This window comes from Pogonomyrmex barbatus, unplaced genomic scaffold (assembly GCF_055798465.1).
Source record: "Pogonomyrmex barbatus isolate J1 unplaced genomic scaffold, ASM5579846v1 scaffold19, whole genome shotgun sequence".
NCBI classification, from domain to species: Eukaryota; Metazoa; Arthropoda; class Insecta; order Hymenoptera; family Formicidae; genus Pogonomyrmex; species Pogonomyrmex barbatus.
This window is the reverse complement of record NW_028297115.1, coordinates 999675-1017596: the sequence shown is the minus strand read 5'-3', so window position 1 is coordinate 1017596 and position 17922 is coordinate 999675. Positions and strand designations below refer to the sequence as shown.

At 39.3% G+C, this 17922-nt stretch overlaps 1 protein-coding gene across 1 annotated transcript in view; it reads right to left on the bottom strand.

Moving 5' to 3' along the window:
* Positions 1–17922, bottom strand: part of kibra (WW and C2 domain containing protein kibra) — a 66394-nt gene that overhangs the window by 22882 nt on the left and 25590 nt on the right. The window contains exon 3 of the mRNA XM_089075455.1: positions 17333–17427. Coding sequence (XP_088931581.1) covers positions 17333–17427 — 95 coding nt within the window. The remainder of the gene's footprint in view (positions 1–17332; positions 17428–17922) is intronic.

The following is a 17922-nucleotide window of genomic DNA, read 5'->3' as shown; positions in this document are numbered from 1 at the left end:
CATGTATGAAATGTGCACGGTGATAACCAAGAGCGAGAATTCGAATTCGCGGATCTTCTTCATCGGATTTTTCCTTTCCTTCCGACTCGTGCGCATTTTTCTACAACGATAAAGAAGAATCACCCCCCCCTATAAAATATTCCCCTATAAATAAATTATTCATCAGTTCCAAGAATTTTCATTGCTTTTCCTCGATGCGCATATTTAAATTTTTATCAAGCGAATAAAATATCCCTCCCGCCTTAAATAATTCTCGCGGCTTTTTTTATTTAAAAACGTCTCGCTTGTGTAAATTATATAATTATATAATATTGAGTGAATTAAGAGCCTTGCATTCTTATAGACGATAAAATAATAATACACGAAATATTTTTATGATTTTGAATTGATATGATATGATTTTTATGATTTTTATGATTTATGATTTTGAAATATTTTGTTCATTTGATAAAAATTTAAATATGAAAATTCTTAGGACTAATGAATATTTTATTTATAGGAGAATATTTCATCGATGATTCTTCTTTATCGATTTGTCTGCTGCATTGTTAGATATGATTATACATTGATCATTATTCGTCACATAAACACTTCAATGTAACTCAGATAGTCTGACAGATACATTGATTGCACGTGACAATGGGATACGATAGCCCATGTATAATAATTTCTGACAGATTATTATTCCTCCGACATTAGAATCGTCATACAATAAGATGTGACATTTGCTTAACAAGCATAATTTATCGCTCGCGATTGATTGTTACAAAATAAAATAAATAAATGTGCATGTTCAGATGAGAGCAAAACATATGAATACAAAGAAAGTATTGTTAATATTAAGAAAATAAAATTGTTAATATAAATTTTTGTATAAATTTGTTTTATAAAGGGACCTTTCTCTATAAATCATTTTGTAAATCAATATTCTAATAAAAATATTGCTCGTCGATAAATTATATTAATTGTCAATAATTTGTATTCATTTTTATAACTATTGTTGTGACCAAAATTATTCAACGTTGTCCATTGAATGATTTTCATCGATGTTCTCAAATACATAAAGAAAATATTTCTTTAAAAAGATTTTATATTCCTATTTGTTTGATTCGAACAAATATAATGTTATATAAAACATTTACATTTATATTTACATTTATATTTTTGAATGAAGTCAAATCATATTATTTGAGAAAAAATATAAAACAAATTTTGTCGATGGAATAATAATAATAAAAAAATGTTGTTTCATTACACTTGATTACACATATATTGTTTAATGAAATAAAACATTAACTCGCGAGCAATATCTAGCATCACCATCAGATAGACGCGATGGAATTTTATTTTTTGTAAATAAAAATCGAATAGAGTACAAAACGCGCAGTATTACAAGACTCATTTCAATCATTTCTAGTAAAATGGTCTTTTGTAAGGGCGAATCCCAAAATAGGGGTTGCATCCAAATGGAGTTCCTTAAAATAAAAGGCTCCGAGATAAAATCAAATATTATTTTATATAATTATTAAGATGAAAATAAAAATGTCTTTATAGAAATTTCAGTACTTTTTTTTTGAAATAATGAAACTAAATTAAAAATAAGACCATTTTTTTTTAAGTTTTCTTCCACGTAAAAATATTTATAATTTGAAAAAAATCAAACAATTTTTCAGTTCAAATAATAATTTGATTGGACTATCTCAACGAATAAATTGTTTTAGATTTCAACAAATTTATTAAATCTAAAAAATTTATTCTGTATACAAGACACATTCTCGGCAAGGACGTGATTCACAATCCACAAACGTTATCAAGATTTTCTAATATAAGATATATCTCCTCACTCACGAAGATTGCCTTATCGCGATTGCCAAGGCGCGACATGTTAAGAGAGTCGATCGATCGTCTTCTACAACAACGATGTAATCCTCAGGTCGTCAATGTAAATACAATAGATACAATGCCAAGTATATTTATCGCGTTACGTTTCATCTTCATTATATATCATTATAAAATATAATATTAATACGTTATTGTCCTATTATTATAAGTAAAATCATATGTTGACATCTATAATTATTATAAGATATTATTTAATCATAATTTATTATAACAAATAATTTATCATAAATCATCTTTTACGTATTGTAATTTAATGAATTTTACATTATTATTATTCCTAAGATAAAATATATACATAATACACACACACACACACACACACACACACACACACGCACACACACACACACACACACACACACACACACACACACACACCTTTTCTTTTTTCTTAATATATTTAAACGCAATATACTCGGACAATATATCTGATAGACTACCGATCTTCATAACATTTGGTCACACCGCGCATGATTTAAGTGTCTGTGATCGTGCAAGGGAGACCGGAATCCTTTTCACGTCTGGAATGCGTATAACCCTCTCCACAGTGCTTTCGGAGAAATAGGGATCGGATATGCCTCTCTTTCTTCCATCCTAAGCATTCCAACGGGGTGATTGTCGAATGCTATATTGAGTCCTCCCTCGCGTATTGCCTTATCATGGAGGACGCGGAGGAACGTCAAAACATCGTCGGGAGTTATCTCTGACCGAGAGTACGTCGAATACGAAGAAATCTTTGCATAGTAGCCGCCCCTCCCCCCCCCCTCTTATTACCGCGAATTTTTAACATGATAGCCGCACGACGTAGCGATATAAAAATAGAATTGTAATAAACGACCAGATCGATAAACGACACATGTAGCACGAAACTATTGGTATTTTCAAAATAACAATTTTCAAAATAGATGGACAAATTTTTCTGCACTGAGAAAAAAGTTTTTTTTTTTTTTAGATTTGGCAATTCTATGTGTTTGATTTGAATTTATTCAATTTAAACAACATAATTTTATATTAAACATCAGTTTGTTGAATTAAGAATTTTGTTGTTTCGAGTATACTCTGCTGTTTAATAGAAAAATACTATTATTTAAAGAAAATAAAATTGGTCTTTGAAATAAATAATATATGTTCGGCTAAATATTGTTTCGATCAAAAAAAGAAATTTTCTTAATATTATTAATGATATTATTGATGCACGTAACAAGAAGCGTTATTTTTCTTCAAACAATTTATTAAACAAATTTTATTTAAATTAGCAATTTATTATTTGAAAAATCAAACAAATATGTTGAATCAGTAATTGATTTGGACTATTGCAAAAGATAAATTTCTTTGACTCTAATAAAATTTATTTAAAAAAAGATCCAAAGAATTCGTTCTGTCTATATATTCGGCTCTCCAACGCTAATTTGTGGATGCGTTTCCTTAATCGTTTGCAATTCGAAATATCTATAATTCGAAGTATCTATTCGAAATATTAAGAAAATATCGACTTAATTGATTAACGAATACATCGTCGATTAGACGAGTGAAAGGTTGCAGATCAAATAATAATACATTAAACATATTTGTAGAGATTCTCTGATGACTTCCGTTATTCTGTCTAAGCATGTTGCCGATCGATTATTATTGCTGATCGATACGATCACCCGACGATAAATAATGAACGCTGAACTGAACTGTGTACTATACAAAGATTTCAAGCTTCGGAATAATAGAACAATAGCTCCGAGCGGAAGAACAATGCGTGATGTCTCACTGAGGTCAATCGACACTTTCGAAGACGTGACCGTCCCGAGATCCGTCGGCTCGGGATCAAAGTCGGGCAAAATGTCAGGCGGGACGTTTTCCCCGAAACGCATATTTTCGCGGGCACGCGAATAAAACGGTAGTCGGATACAGAGAATTTGGAAACAGAGCTGCCCGTTATCGCGACGCGATAGCGTCTCGATAATCGCGCTTTTTGCATTCCTCTGTCTCTCGATAAGATAGCGGCAGCTGTGGTCGTGACTCAATTTTCGCTCGTCTTACCGCAGCTCTACCCACGTGTGCATTGTGCGCGAAAATGCCTCTCGCCTAGATAGTCAGAATACGTCAGCATACCGCGCGCAGCCTGCAGAAATGCTGATTCTTTCGATGTCACGTATACACGTATGCACGTCAAAGCACGCACGCACACACACACACACACACACACACACACACACACACACACACACACACACACACACACACACACACACACACCACACACACACCACACACACACACGCACGCGCGCACACACACACACACACACACACACACACACACACACAGAGCATACACAGGTTTTCAAGAGCAGAGCGCGTTTGATCCGATGTAGTCGGTTGGCAACAAATTACGCCGAGACATAAACCGACTCAATGAATGTCATCGCCAGGATAACCATCCTAACTTGTGTGTTGCCAATGATACAATTTCTCTAGCCGGACGTCGAACTCTAGTCGGGCCTCCATGGCCCACGCGGCAGGCGCGCGACACATCTGAGAGGTCAATCCCTCAGAGGTTAAACCGCTGAGAAAGTTTGATACTCCTTAAAGCCACGACGCATTACTGGAAAATTATCCCATCATCATTTAGATTGCAATTAGCATAAAGGTCTCTGACTCCCAGCGGAAAATTCCTTAATCCATTTTAATACATCATTATTTTTATTAATTAATGAATAAGCGTTTATTAATTTATGTAAATAATATTAGCAATTCTCGTATCCAGGTCCAGATTATTCAGAGAGAATAATAGGCATTTAATTCCATGCGTGAGATTTATTCAATTATGTATTATCATCGCGTAATCGTCTTGCGAGAGCTACTATAATGGAGGATAATCCGTTTATTATTATTATTATTATTATTATTATTATTATTATTATTTTATGTAGAAGGATCCATCGAGATTTATAGAATTATAAAAGATCTGAAAATTGTAAGATCCAGAAATCTTATTTTACAGTAGCATTCTATACGGAAGCCGAGTAGAAACGAACTCTGAACTGGCAAAGGCTCGCTGCCACTGCGAACTTCCCGATGACTTGACTCGGCCCAAGGAATCTTCGTCTTCATTTTGCATATCTAACAAGACCACGCTCGCGACATCCCAAAAATTCAAACTGCAGAGAGAGAGAGAGAGAGAGAGAGAGAGAGAGAGAGAGAGAGAGAGAGAGAGAGAGGATAGAGGGACGGAAGGAGAAAGAGAAAAGAGAGAAGGTTCATCGAAGGGAGAAAGAGAGAGAGAGCGTGAAATTCCGTTGGATCTCTAAAAATAGTTGCTTACAAAAAGGAAGAATAACACAAGTACGCATATATCTGGTCCTCGAGTAAAAGCGTAGATCTATTTATGTATCTCCCGGTAGAGATGGAATCCCGATCCCTTCGTATGGTCGTTAACATTGTTTGTCCCTGGGAGGAAGGAGAGACGTAGGAATGTGAAAAGCCACGCCAGCACAAACGGCCGATCTCCTCGCAGTTAATTCCGAGTCCGAATCTCTTGCAGATGTCTCGAAATGGCAAAACGATCTGAGAATTTCGCGCGGCGAAATTATATTTTCAAAAAGATCAAAAAGGAAAAAAAAACAAAAGGGAAAGGAAAAATTCAAAAGTAATCGCAAAGAGAATAGAATTCATTCGAATAATCCTCGGCTTTATAAAGAAAATATTCGCATTGAATAATATAATTAATAATAATTAATGACGTAACTTCCTTGCCTTACAAATGATTAAATCGCGTTGTTAAACGACAAGAGAGATATCGCGAATCTCTATCTAATTTTTACATAAATTAGTGTTAAAACAAAAATATTTATAAGAACGGGGAATTTTTAGAAAAAAAAAAATATATATATATATATACGTTTTTAATTAGGCCATTATATAATTTTGTTCGAATAAAAAATGATAAGGACGAGCTCAGATCTCCATGGATCCATCGAGTATGTAACTTGGTAATCTAAAAGGAGTAGAAGCGAACAAGTCAAGGCCGAGGGAAGTGTGATAAGAACAGCGCTCTGTGGATGGTAGATACCGATGAACGAGTCGAATTCTTTCCGCCCCGGCAGCACGTGGGAATTTTGCGGCATGCCCTCGGCTCACCTCCTGGGAAAGACAAAAATAATTGTGGAAAGGACGGGAAGCCGAGCGAGCGTGAGCGCAGAAAAAGACATACGCAAACACAAACGAGCGATCTCTCGGAAGAGAAACCGAACGGATGCATCCGAAAAAGGGAGAGTATTTGGAATGCCTGGAAAATCGTCGGAATAACATTAACAGATTTCTGCGAAATCGTGCGGAAAGGACACGAGAGGAATTTCAACGTCTGTGCGACAAAACACGATCGCACTTTGACCGATCGACTTGGCATTATTCGACATCTATCGGAGCGCTACCGACTCCTGAATGATTTTCAAGAAGAATTCACCGATATATATATACGATTTTGCCGAGTCCAATTTTTCATCACGAAAATCAAAACGCAAAAAAAGACTTATTTTTCCTACATTGCATTTCGTTTATTCGCAAATAAAGCATAAAGATCATTATCGCACGCTCTCCTTCGATATCTACAACAAATATATCAGCTCGGCGAAATTGTACCGGCATTAATCTTCCCTTGGTTCGTGCGAAATTAACCGAGGAGCAAAACAAGATAAGGAGATATGACATTTTCGACGTCCGTCCACATTTGTAATGGGCGCGTTAATTTTTTTTTTTCGACGGTGAAACTCAGGTTGAGAATATTCCCGACGTTTCCCATCTGTTCCTCACATCGAAGGAATTTATATTTCTGCGAACTTGGAAGGTCTATTTTCCAAAGTCTCTTCGAAAGGGAAAGCAAGAGAGAGAAAAAAAAAAAAAAAAACAATGCAGGAAAAGAAATCATTAAAACGTCTATGCCGAAATATTCGACGGCGGAAATGACGGATCGCTGTGCTATCCTCGGCGGTGCGAAGGGAGAGAGAGCATCATCTCGGCGAGAGTTTGGAGAGGCGACGGACGGTAGCTCATTCCGGCGCGGTCGTACGCCCTCGGCAATCCTCGTGGGTCTTCGCGGCGTCACTTCGTGGACCGCCTGGGGGCCCTACGCGAGCGTAACACCGGTAGCTACCATGCCAAAAGGGTCCCATGGTGCGAGTTACGCGAGACCGCGGGGGAAAGAGAGAGAGAGAGAGAGAGAGAGAGAGACAGGCGGAAAAATAAAAGAAAGGGCGGGAGTAAAAGGAAAAAGAGGGGAAGGACCCTGTGACGTAGTCCAGGGAGAAACGGGAAGGGTGGAAGGAGAAAGAAAGGACGAAATGTTTGAGAGGGGGACCGAAACGACAGGGAGGATCCAGGGGGAACCGGCATCTTTTCTTCGCGATGCATTGACGCTCGAAAGAGCGGCGTTAAGACCCCTCTCTCTCTCCCCCTCCCCCCTTCTCCCCACTCGCCACGACACCGCGTACTACGTTGAGAGAGAGAGAGCCTCCCCCCCCCCCCCTCCCGCCCTCTCCCGGACCCCCCTTCGCCAACCTCGGCGTGGAGCCGCTGGGCCCAACAGCGGAGGCAGTGGCGACGGGAAGGGTAGAGGAGGGCGGATTCGAGAGGACGGGAGACATTCCAATCTCTCGTGGCAAGCCTGCCTGCCTGCCTGCCTGCCTGCCTGCCTGTTCCCTCGCTCGCTTGTCTGCTCGCCGCTTACCAAGTCACCATCCTAAAGCCGGCCCACGCCACATCGAGTGGCACGCGGACGATCCGTAACCGTATAGAATCTCCCGGGCTATCAATCCCGGCCGATCGATTTTTATTTTCGGGCGACAATAACTAACGACAATTCGTACGGTCGAGGAAATCTGTCAGAGATGATCTGAAGTCAGAATTTACGCGCGCGTAAATGATTCGCGAGATGATTGACAGCAGGATCCGCTCGATTCACCATCATTCACCTTACATTTCCCGCATTTGGAATGAGAGACCTGCATTTACATATTTCGGAAGAGAGAAACGTATCGTAAATACTAAAGAAGAAATCTATTTCAAGATGGGAGGATTAGGTCTTTCGAGTAAAAACTTAAATAAATGTGTATTTTCAATTATTTATATATATATATATATATATATATATATATATATGTGTGTGTGTGTGTGTGTGTGTGTGTGTGTGTGTGTGTGTGTGTAGATAATAATTGTAACAGAAAAATCTCGCCTCATCATAAACATAATAGCTTAATGACATAATAGCTATTAATTTCACTTCAATAAAAAGGTGTAAAGAGATAATGCGTATAGATAATGCATTTTTTCGTGGTAGCACTTCGACGATAGTACTTGATAAGGCTACGACGTAGAGATCGAATTGGAACGCAGCGTGTAAATGTACTTCGACCCCCAAGTATGCCTTCAATACGCGAGAAAAAGTGAGACGAGGCGCACAATGCAACGTAGTATATGCCGCGCCACAGAGATCCAGTTACAAAGAACGAATCTGCTTTCACATTTATCGAATTCCAACGCCGTTCGTTCGTTCGTTCGTTCTGCATACCGAGCTACCAAGAATTCGTCCCGAGCGATTTTGTGAAGCCGAGATCACGTTGTTGCGACATTGTTGCCCATAATCGATAGGACTAAGGACGGCATATATATATATATATATATATATATATATAGGATGTTTCAAAAAGACCGAGTATCTTTTCAATGTCAAACTCGTTGAACAATTCGGGGTCAATTTTAACAAGGCATCAATAAGTTGAAAATTATAACAGACTAAAAGAGAAAAAAGTTTTTTATAAATTAATCTTCAAGGAAGCTGATGATGCAAATGATCATATTTTTTTCAGTCAACTTCTATTGAGACTTATTGTAAATTTAAATTAAAAATTTAATTTTATAGAAACGTAAGATTAAAATTGATGAATGTAGTTATTTCCAATTTAGCTAGAAAAAAATCTATCAGTGAAGAAAAATTCAGTTTTAGAAAGAAATAAGATTGTGAAGATTTTTTTAGAAGAATCTATAATGCCTTATAAATCCACACATCAAAGTATATTTTGATATTATTTCATTTTATGTATATTTTATAGATTTACATTTGCTTTATTTCTATGTAAAAATATTTTACGAGATAAAGAATTCATATTTTTTAATCAAATAAATAATATTTTATATAACACAGAGCTGTGTGATTCTTCTATTTCTTGAATTTATATTCATTGAACCTTTCTCAACTCGTTTACCTAGGTATCAAATGATGATCGTATTTAACCGATATTCGATCTACGATAATACATATTCATCGTTTGAATCGCTTTATACAGAAATTTTATCGTCTTTGGTCGTTAAAAAAAATACGACATGTATATATAATCAGATAAGTAATTAATTAGTGATCCATTGGTGATTAGGCGGCGCCAACTCAGAAATCAGCAACAATCGGTCGTGGATGACGATGTCAATGACTTTGAAACTTCGAATTCGAACCGTTATAAGAGGCCTATACATACACATGTATATACATGCATATAAAAGATGTACGTATACATATATAAGATAGACCGATAACGCAATTTCCGGTGATACCATATGTCGAAACGTACAATCTGCTTTTTTCTGCTTTTTCTTCTTTTTTCTTCGTATCATCAAAAGGAAAGGAGGATTCTAGATGCCCAAGTTGGAAGAGACATTTTATACATATATATATATATATATATATAGTTCCCCTTGAATCTTATGCGCAACGGTCTTCGAGGATAATCCATGGGATAATCCTGGAAATGCAATTATTCGATAAACTCGATATGGCCTTTGGGCCGGCGGGTCAGAGAACATCACACCTGTCGACTGCGTTTTGAAAGCCACAGGTCAACGCGAGCCGGTTCCTATTTGCAGAGGAGTCGACCACGACGTTTCCCGTTTCGTTGGTCCCCAGGAAACGCTCGTGGAGCGGATCATTGGGCCTGGTCAGTGACGAAGGAAACGCGTGACGTGGCTGTCAAACCCGAAACCCGCGATCAACCCTCTTGCGCCCGCGCGCGCGCATCAGGAATTCGATTTCGAGAACCGATAGAATGCCGAGTGAGACAACAAGGCTGGCCGTCGACTTCTTCTACCTGTCACACTTTAAACTTGCACTACCCGGTATCTCGGTATCTGACATACGGGAGAGAGATCGCGCGACAAAACACGCACGACAACGTGTACGTCAGTTGCAGTCGGATCGATCTGTACGTACACGGCGAAAGAGTGCGACACACTCTCAGGCAATCAGTCTTCTTCTTTCTCTCCAGAAAATTCGAAAATTCAGGACAATAGAGAGGATAAACGGTGGTGGCGCGCTATTTTGGCGCGCGCGCGCGCACGTGTGTGCGTGTGTACACGCGCCGCGGCTGGCAATCATCGCAGCTGAATATTTCAACGTTCCCAGAATTTTTTCTTGCCAGAAATAAAAGGTTTAAATTAGGATACATTGGCACACACGGGCGATTTTCACGGGCTGGCAGCCGCAATTTCGACGGCGGCGGCGGCCGTCGGGAGAGACGCAAGTTGAAACATCAAGCGGAGAAACGAGAGTCCCGTGGCGGGAAAAAACGTACGCGCCGCCCCGAAAGAATGAAATTCCCGATCGATCCATCGATCGATCGAAACAGACCGAAAGGGGAGGGCAGGCACGGAACGACCGGGGGCGGGAAGGCAGGAACGAACGGTGGGAGGGAGGGAGGGAGGGAGGGAACGCGAAGAAAGTCCGGGCACCTGCGCTTTCGAACGAGATCCGCGATATGATTTACGGCAATCGAGGCATTCGCAGTTTCCTCCGGCGGTGTCATAATCGGTTTTGTATCTGTCCGCGCGAGAGAGCCGACGAGCGGTACGGGCCGAGCGGGCAAAAATAAATGGCAATTAACATTCCTCTCGCATCTCGCTGCTTCTCGACGGGGCATCACGAAGAGCCGGGGAGAGAGAAAGAGAGAACGAGAAATGTGGAAGTGGGGATCGAGAGTGTGTGTGTGTGTGTGTGTATGTGTGTGTGTGTGTGTGTGTGTGTGTGTGTGTGTGTGTGAGAGAGAGAGAGAGAGAGAGAGAGAGAGAGAAAGAGAGAGAGGGGGGAGGGAGGGGGAGAAGGGAGAGGGGAGAGAGGCGGAAGGGGAGAGCGGGATGCTGCGCTGCTCGAGGCCCCCGGATGAGGCCCGCAGCACGCGTTGGAGAGGGGGTGTAAGAAACGGGGCCCGCGCGCCTCTAGGGGACCGGCAAAGCCCGGCAAAGCGCGGCTTGTCCGTCCGTACGTCCGTCCGAAAAATGTCAGATTCGAGTCAGGAATGTTTCTTGCGTTATGATACACACAAAATTCATTGAATTCCTGAGCCGCGAGGTTGCGTCGGACTTTCGAGTCTTTCTCTCTCGACGGATTACGGGGGGACGACGCTAGAGCCGAATATCGATACTTTCACCTTGAAATCTTGACACTTTGGCTCGTATCCGATCGAAAAGGACCAATAATTTAAGCGCAATACTCCTGACATTTTAATCCCTATTTAATCCTTATTACCAATATTTCTTGAGATGTTGTAATTTGCATGTTGTGTGCACATGCTTGTTATTGAAAATTACAACGGCACAATCGTCCAGGTGTTAAAAAAGAATTGGAACATGAATATTTTTTTTAACGTTTCGACGTGGCTTGATTATTATTGATTAAAAAAGATTACACTATATTGATATCACTATTATACAAGATATAAAAAGAAAAATTCTTATCTACAATCATACATTCCAACTTTCGTGCCATTAACGAAGAATATTACATCACAATTTTATTTTGCTCGGCATCGGATATCAAGAGAAAACTTGCATCGGCAAGGAGGCGTTGACATTTTTTTTCCCATGAGATTAAAGGCCGTAAATTTTTCTGGATTTTCCGGTCTTGGAATGCTCGCGAATGCCGTGGAAATATCACGAATTGAAATGAAGCTATCGATCGTATACGGAACGAACGTGAGATTTATGATTTGGTAATTATTTCAGTACTCGAGGCTGAAGTTTTACTAATCATTCATCGCGCATCGCGATACTACTAGATACTGAAATGCCATTATCCCATAAAACGATTAGTTCCAGGAACAAATCGAGTCGTTTGATTCATATGACAGATATATACGTTCAATAATGGATATTTTTACGTTTCTGTTTATTGTCATTTTTTTATTAAAAGTACTTCTTGCGAAACTTTTTTTGTGTCGCTAAAAATTCCGATCGCAAAGTGAAGAAATCAATCATAGAGTGGCGTAACTTTAAGCAAACTCCTTCAATCAAGGTTAATCGTGGCGTCTCTCGCGAATTCTTATCTAAACTTTCGAAATTCCTGAAGATTACGTCATACACAATCCTCTTACGAATGCGCGGGGGCCACTCATCGTCAGACCACAGACAGTCGTCACGAAGACATCGTGAATTAAGTTTCTATTTCTGCTGCATTTTATTTAATCTATGCGATAAAATCTTTTATGATAATTCATGATAATTCATCTTTTGACAAGCTAAATTATAATAAAAATTATGTAAGACAAATTATTCGATAAATCTTGCGCTGAGAGAAAAAAAAGAGAAAAAAAGAGAACAAAAAAAAAGAAAAGAATAGACAATATATTATCTTAAATTTGTAAAATACTATGGGTCATAAATTTTAAAAATTTTCGTTGATGTCTCAAGTGAAAGGAATACATAAAACGGCTAAGTGTAAGATGCCAAAATGTGTTTTGTTTCCATTCATCCGATCATAAATTCAATAATGTTGATTCAAATATCATTGATTTATAATGCTGCACAAAAATATCACGTGCAGATTCGTCTGACGTACACATCCCGCATGAGTGATTTCCACATTACGTGCATATCGACTCGAATGTACGGGCGACAATACGTTTAGATCATCCACGTTTATATAATTCCTTCAAAGTCCTGATTCTTTCCGTTTATAACTATTACTTTATATAAAAATCGAAAAAAAATAGAATTCATTGGACAATAATAAGAATTTATAATAAAGTAATTTATAATAAATTAAAATTTATAATAAAAAATATATGTATACATGTACATGGAATATACGATGTGTCTGAGTATACTGCGTCCGTCTAAGAGCTGAATTGAAATAATTTTTGAAAAAACTATTTACATCCTAAAGTGCGAGACAGATCTGAAAGGATCAAGCGTAATAGCGCTGTGATAATGCGCCATAAATAATGTACAGATTCCTCACACAGATTCGCGCATCGCGAATCGGGTAACCCGGGCAAAACCCGCTTTTTTCTTTTTTTTTTTTGCAGTCATCGAGAAAGCAAATTTTTACATCGTGTGCCTCGCGGCGCCGAGACGCGACGAGACGCTACTGGCCCGCAACTTATTCGTCGCTTGGACGAGCGCGGACTGCCTCGGCGCGAGTGCCGGAGAGCAGACGAGAGGAAACGAGTAAGAGAGAGAGAGAGAGAGAGAGAGAGGAGGACGGGCGGCGGAGAGGGCTATTTGCATCGGAATGCAAGCCCCGGCTCTCCGCGTTACGCTCGCGCGCGAGAGCGTGCACTCACGCACTCTGCGCGTACGGCGCGTATGTACGCGTGAAACTTCCCAAGGAAGGAAGCCGCGAGTTTCCCTTCGGTACCCTGCAAGTCCCTTCGAGCACGTGAAACTACTCCCAGGCGGCGCAATTTCGCGCGCGATTATGTTCCCGCGGAAAAGTGTTCGCGCGAAAGAAAAAGAATCATTATCTATTATTATTGATGGAAAATTGATCCTACTGTTCTGTTCATTTTATACAAGATACAACCCTTCGCGTGTATAGTGCATTTAATCAAAATTAATTATTTGATCAATTACGAAATGTTGGAAGTGGGCTCAATTTAAAAATTGTGCGTTAAAGAATTAAATGATGACAAATGGTAGGTAAATCTTTATGATAGTTTTTTTTTTTTTTTTTTTTTTTTGATAATAATATGTTCTATAATTATAACATTTTTTTCCACGTTTGTATTTAATTATCTATAAAAAAAAAAAAAAAGGTCCAGATTCGAGCGCTAATGGTAAGGGGGTAGGAAACAATTTATAAATTATTTATTACACCTGACTGAAAGGAAGAAGCCTACAGTTTTTATCCATCAGTTTTGAGAAATATGTAGGAGGGAAAAATTCTGCGGTCGTATCGGGGTTGTGTATCTTTGATGGGAACGTTGCTCGGAATATTTCAAGAATTTTAAGAATGTGAGAACCCACACATTATCTCCTGGCAGCGATCTGGGTTTGGATATCTTATTTCCCACGCATACATATGCACGCGAGGATTATACCGCGTTGCTTGTTAATTTGCTTGTGACGCGAAAGGATGTATCCACCGCCGTGGATATACACGCACTATACCATTGCCGCGTAAACATGTTTACCCCGACGTTAAACGTGTTTTTCGGATTCGGGAACGGTGAAATTTTATAGTGGCTAGAAACTCAATAAAATTGGCTAATGGATCAAACGGAGGCAAACTATAATAAATTATTGGATATTGTATTGTACGGTCAGCGCTCTCGGGCTTGCTGAATTTCTAGAATTGTGTGGGTCTCCCCGCGCGAGAGACTTCTCGATGATATTTAAAGTCTTTGGTATAACCGAATCTAAAATTTTCAGTAATTACTCACAAGTCTTCTTCTCTTGGGATGCTTCCTCTTCCGAACGAGGACGTTCATTATTAATAATGATAAAGTGACCAAAGCCTTGAAGCCTTGAGATCTCTGAAGATATCCAGTCGGTATAATTCGATGTTCATTGGATAATTTTTAGAATTATGCGGGACATGTAAGATAAGCTCGATCTATAAGAAGAAGCTCGATCCTAAAAGAAGAGAAGAAACTCGTTGCTTAAAGAAGAAGACTAATGTCGGAAGAAATTTATTACACATTGTGAATATGAATTCTTACAAAGTCAGGTAACATAAAAAAATCAGACTCGTATCTATTCTCCGGGATAATTTTTTTTTTTCTTTCACCAAAAGAAGTAAACGCAGCGTGCGTAAACGCGCGAGAAACAGTTTAGTCTGCGGACTTTGCCGCGTGGTTGCACAGCGTGAAATTCGCCCAATTTAAGAGGACAAATGTGCCTTATCTGGCTCTACAGAGATATAAGCGTGGCGCGATTTAACTTTTTTACTTTTATATATCACAATTTTAAAAGCCGTGCAAATTTAAAATAATATCAATTTTCTTCCGACATTAGTCTCCTTCTTTAAGCAACGAGTTCTTCTCTTCTTTTAGGCTCGAGCTTCTTCTTATAGATCGAGCTTATCTTACATATTCCGCATAATTCTAAAAATTATCTAATGAACATTGATTTAAACATCGAATTATACCGACTAGATATCTCGACAGAGATTTCGAGGCTTCAACTTTGGTCACTTTATCATTATTAATAATGAATGTCCTCGTTCGAAGAGGAAGCATCCCAAGAGAGAAGACTTGTGAGTAAATTACCTGCTTGCCAACTTGTGTATTTTCCATAACGCACCATTATTTCGCACTAGTAAAGTAATTCCACGAAGTATTTCCTTTTTTTTTTCACAACACAATCCCTTATTTTTTTTCTTTTAAATCATAATAAGAGGAATTTACCCATTTTTATTACAGTACGAAGAGAATAAATATAAAAGTTCCAGTTTTAAAATTTACAGATATTGTGTGTACGAATACTTAAAGTTCGACTTCTTTTCGGCTTTTAATTTTCGGCAATATTACTGTTAGAAAATTAATATATTACATAAAATTATATTTAATTATATTTATTATCACGAACGTTTACGTATACAGTCGTAATTAATATCAATTAATATTAGATTAAAAATTTTTAAAATTAAAAAATTTTTTCCTGCGGGAAATCTGTTCTTGTTCTTTAACGTCAAGATTTTCCACGTACATCGTGTTGTCCCTTCAAAAGTGTCCACGAAGATTTTAGATCGATCTATTTTAAATACATAATCTCTAAGCTAATGGGAAAATTTGGAATGTCTCTTGTGTAATCGGCTAAAATATCTCCCTTCTTCGAGATCGGGCAAATTTCACGCCGTACGTCACGGCGAGAGAGCAGCTGTCGTCGACGACGAGACGACGAGACGACGACAACGACGACGACGATGATGAGGGGCAAGGGGAAAGGGGAGGGGGGAGGCTTCTGCTTTTGAACGTAAGGGATCCCGAAACTAGAATCGCACGGCCCCGGCCACACAGGCAATCTCTCGAAAATCGACGATGACATCATGGCCGCAGTATTCCGCCCAAAATAAATATACCGTACATCGACATTCCTCTCCGTCCACCCGGAACCCGCGCACCCACCGCCGCCGCCGCCGCCGCCGCCGCCGCCGCCGTCGCCGATAAATATTATTATCGTATCTTTCGTTTGCTCTCGGATTAAAGCCGGTACTCCTCCCTCTCCCGCCCTCCCCTCTCTCCCTTCTCTCTCTTTCTCTCTCTGCCCCTGCCCCTCTCACCTGGTGCACATTCCACCAAAAATTCGTAACGCAGTCGCGCGTGACGTAAGAGCATTCCGGCGCGGGTCCAGACTGGCGTCAGCGGCGAAATACCAAAGTACCTCTCTTCGCTCGCGAATGTTCGAATTAGCTACCTGTCGCGATCCTTTAATTATGTATTACCGAAGAAATCTCTCTCGTCTACGAACGTCGACAAGCAACGGCGAAGCGGCGAAGTCACGTACGTACGGCCGTATCTGCGTACGTAAATATGTACGTAAAATTAGATATAAATATATAAATTAGATAATAAATATATAAATTAGATATAAATATATAAAAATATACAGGGAATCACCGATACGTTAAAAGAAATGCGATAAAGTGATAAAGATGTAAAACTATGTTCAATTTCGTCTGCCTTGTACATACGTATAATATTTACCTTCGAGGAATTTTCTCGTCAATTGCAAAGCGCGCAAATCACGTGACCGCAAGAAAATGAAAAACTTGTCAGCTTCCATTGCCTCAATCCGGTTGCAAATCTACGCACTCACGGTACGCACATTCTACACGCGGGGGGGGGGGGCAGGGAGGGGGGAGGGGACGGAACGCGGTTAATCGCGTGTTAATCTACGCCGTCGCGCTTGTGCACGAGGGTACGGCGAATGACCGGAAGTAACATGATTTCTCACGGATTGACTTCCTGCCGCCCTCGCCGACCCTCGTTGAAATTCCATCAGTTCCTCCCCCTCGCTTCCTCGCTCTCGCACTCCCTCTGTGTCTCTAATCTCGGTAGAGCGTGGGAGGTTCATCGACACGGCGGGGATGAGAGAGTCGGAATTAACGGATCAATTCCGCTTTCGCGGGAATTTAAGCAACTTAAGCGAAAAATTTATGACCAATTGTTTTCTGCACTTACCTCGAGTACGTCATGTGCGATGTGCAAATACTCGCGTAGCATGGCCTCCTGAATGGCCCGCCATTCCTGCCTTGGGTCTTCCAGTTGGGTTGTCTCTGCGGATATTAAATCCAATGACGTTTAATGTTTAATAAAAACGGAGATTTTATCTCGCCAATTATTGATACTTAAGACATTCTTAGCGAGTATTTTTCAAAATAAATAACAATATTTTACTCTTCAATATTATTCCAATAACGCACATACGTTTTATTGCATAATTATTATTATTTAATTTAATGCTATACTAATATAATTATGTTGGATGTCAGAAACTTCAAAACAAAGTCTTGAACAAAATTGATATTTAATGTTAATATGATAAAGACAAGTAACTTCAATTTGGTTTTCAAAATCTCAAATAACTAATTGCATTTTTTCTCTAAATATTATTTCGCTCTATAATTTAATTTTTTTAAACGTTGGCTACTTCTGTAAACCTGAACGAAGGCATCGATCGCGATCGGATAAGAAAATGCATGGGTAAATCTACGCACGTGCGCACGCGTTATGACACAGATATAAAATTCCGAAATAAAATCGCTTCTCGT